The 3,388-nt window shown below is 54.4% G+C and overlaps 1 protein-coding gene across 1 annotated transcript; it reads left to right on the top strand.

Annotated features, from left to right (window-relative positions):
• Positions 1 to 371: 371 nt before the first annotated feature.
• FOXB1 (forkhead box B1) lies at positions 372 to 1,334 on the top strand (the record flags this gene model as incomplete). The annotated part of the gene is made up of 1 exon (XM_084268378.1): positions 372 to 1,334. The coding sequence occupies one exon, from the start codon at positions 372 to 374 to the stop codon at positions 1,332 to 1,334; it is 963 nt and encodes a 320-aa protein (XP_084124504.1).
• Positions 1,335 to 3,388: the final 2,054 nt, after the last annotated feature.

The following is a 3,388-nucleotide window of genomic DNA, read 5'->3' as shown; positions in this document are numbered from 1 at the left end:
CTCCTCTTCGTCGAGACCACGGCAGAGCTACCATTAGAGTAACTTTGCGGGCGCGGGCTGCTGCGGGGAGGCCAGGCTGAGAGAGGCCGGAGCTGGGAGAAAGGCACATCGCTTTTCCTCCGCCGGCAGCGCAGAGCTCGGGGTTGGTTTCGACCCTGCCCCCATCCCGCCCCCCCACCCCCCCACCCTGAGGTCTGAGGTCCGTCGTGCTCCTTCCCCGTGCCCTTCTTTCTCCAGCCCGGCCCCACACCCACCGCTGACCCGTCCGGGTGTCTGTGCAAATCCATTCGGACTCACCCCTCTGTTCCCCCACCCCCGACCCCCTCCTTGTCGCTGCCCTTCTGCAGATCTCCGCGGGTTCTCTAGCGAAGATGCCTCGCCCGGGCAGAAACACTTACAGTGATCAGAAGCCTCCCTACTCTTACATCTCGCTGACCGCCATGGCGATCCAGAGCTCCCCGGAGAAGATGCTGCCCCTGAGCGAGATCTACAAGTTCATCATGGACCGCTTCCCCTACTACCGGGAGAACACGCAGCGCTGGCAGAACTCCCTCCGCCACAACCTCTCCTTCAACGACTGCTTCATCAAGATACCGCGTCGACCCGACCAGCCGGGCAAGGGCAGCTTCTGGGCGCTGCACCCCAGCTGCGGGGACATGTTCGAGAACGGCAGCTTCCTGCGCCGCCGCAAGCGCTTCAAGGTGGTCAAGTCGGACCACCTGGCCCCCAGCAAGCCGGCGGACGCGGCGCAGTACCTGCAACAGCAGGCGAAGCTGCGGCTCAGTGCCCTGGCAGCAACCGGCACCCACCTGCCCCAGATGTCCACGTACAACCTCGGCGTGTCCCAGCCCTCCAGCTTCAAGCATCCCTTCGCCATCGAGAACATCATCGCCAGAGAGTACAAGATGCCCGGGGGCCTCGCCTTTTCCACGATGCAGCCCATGCCGGCCGCCTACCCCCTCCCCAACCAGTTGACTACGGTGGGCAGCTCCATTGGCACGGGCTGGCCCCACATGTACAGCTCCGGCATGATCGACACCGCCACCCCCATCTCCATGGCCAGCAGCGAGTACGGCGCCTACGGCGTGCCCATTAAGCCGCTCTGCCATGGGGGGCAGACTTTGCCGGCCATCCCCGTCCCCATAAAGCCTACTCCCGCCGCGGTGCCGGCCCTGCCCGCCCTGCCCGCGCCCATCCCCACCATCCTCTCGAACTCGCCACCCTCACTCAGCCCCACGTCCTCGCAGACGGCCACCAGCCAAAGCAGCCCGGCCACCCCCAGCGAGACTCTCACCAGCCCGGCGCCCGCCCTGCACTCCGTGGCCGTGCACTGACCCGGGCCACCCGCACGGACTCCGCCGTCCCTTTCCTCCCAAAGTTTCCTCGGAGCTCTCTCCCTCCCCTTCTCGCCCTCCTTCCGTTTCTTTTCTCTCTCTTCTCCTTTCCTCGAAAGCAGAGACAACTCTCCCGCGGGAAACTGAGCTTTGCCGTTTGCGTGAGCTGCCCTCCTGCCTCGCCCCTTCAGCCGTGCCCCCTTCACGACTCCGCTTCCTTCCTGGTTCTGAACTTAGTTTTTCGCTCTTCTGAGGCAAAACGAACCGACCCGGCCCGCCCCCCTCCCCGCCCGGTAGGAACTGCCATATGCATCATTAGTTTTCCAAAAGTACTTCAGGCATCCTCGATTGGCCGGAGCCCTGGCAAGCCTGGCCCGGCGATGCCTCTTTCCCTCCCTTTGTCTGGGGAAGAGCAGGGGTTTGTATCGGACCGACCTTTAAGACCACAAACGGTGTGAAATGGCTGCAGCCTCACCGCATGAGAGCAGCGACGTTTCCAGCCTCCAAGCAGCGAACGCTTGGATCTTGGAAACGCTGGAAAGTGCTCGCGTCCTTTGTGTGTCCGCCTGTGCGTGCTTCCCGCGGGGCAAAGGCTGCGGGACCCGGAGGCTCGGCCGCCCTTGAGAAGGAGCGGTGCGCCGGCAGCCCGGGCCCCGCAGGTAAGGGAGGCGGCGGGGGGGAACGGGGAAGGGGGGGCGGCGGGTGGACTGCCGGGGCGAGCGCGGGGGCGCGGCGGGAGCAGGACGCGGTGCAGCGGCAAAGGCACCCGATCCCTCACTCCGTACCCACACTGTTTACAAAGCGCCTCTTTTAATGTAAATACTGAACTCGCATCTGCCCTGTAAGTCAGACGAGGTCCGCTCTGCAGTACCTGTTGTAACATGGATGTTCGCTGTAGTTTTCAGGTGGCAGAGGCAGAGAAGCTGATTTGTCCGTTAACTTCTGATTAACACGGAGGTTGGGGGAGCTGACCGTTTCTTGGTTTGGTTTTTGTTTGTTTGTATGTTTGGGGGTTTTAATTTTGTAGCTATTTATTTCACAGCTTATAAACAAACGATAACAATAATGATGATAATAAAAATAAACCTGTTACCAAGCACACAACCCGGCACAGCTTAAGAAAAGCTGCTGAAGTCACTGATAAAACGTGGAGAAGTGGTACAACGGCAGGTACAAACCGTGGATGTCATTCTGATTTCTGCTGGAGCCTTGCAGACAAGAGAGAGGGGGCTAGGGAAACTGTAAATGTTTGTGCATAGGAATGATTATAAAAATGTGTAAAATGCACTTTTGTTTGATATACTCCTTTCTAGTTTTAGGTAGTTTGCTGGAAAGCGAACTGTTGTTCTGTTGTGAACTGCTTAAGTTAAGGGAAAAAAAAAAGAACAAAAAAAAGAGAACCTTCCCCCAGCAACATTAGCGTCTGTTGAAACTGTAAAGGCATTTCTTTAAAACTTTCTTTTCCTGTACAGAATAAGCATGGCATTTTAAATATTGATGTTCTTGTTCCCAGCATGTGTGTTTTAAGACAAAGGTTAAAGAAGTGTCTACGTTAAATTATGAATCTAGTCGTCTAAATAATATTTTCTCATTAAAATATGTAAATGCAGTTTTACTTTCTTATTTGTCTTTTTAAATAGTTTACATGAGAAAACTAAAAGCATTAGTTCATGAAAAAGGAATGACGTTATTACAGTATTTGGATAATTGAAGCAGCCTTTTCAAGGCTGGTTCCTATATTTATAGTTATTAACATACCATAACATGTTAGATAAAATTGTCAGTATAGCTGGCTTACCGAAGAGATAACATACATTAGCCTGTGCGGTTGATTTGGGATTTTAAAAAATATATCTATATACTTAACACACATATCTGCATTTGTGTCCTACACGCTCATACGGAATATAGATACACACTACACCTCTGTCTGGGGGTATGTGTACCTACCACCTACCCCTAGTTAAATTTTGTCTGGAAAGTATAAAAATTAGTGAGCTTCTACAATAGAAAGCAAACACAGAAATCTTTAAGGAACTAAGTTTTTAACACTG

The sequence above is a fragment of the Gallinula chloropus genome (assembly GCF_964237585.1).
Source record: "Gallinula chloropus genome assembly, chromosome: 9".
Taxonomy (NCBI): domain Eukaryota; kingdom Metazoa; phylum Chordata; class Aves; order Gruiformes; family Rallidae; genus Gallinula; species Gallinula chloropus.
Note: the sequence above shows the minus strand (reverse complement) of the source record. Positions and strands in the feature narration are given on the sequence as shown.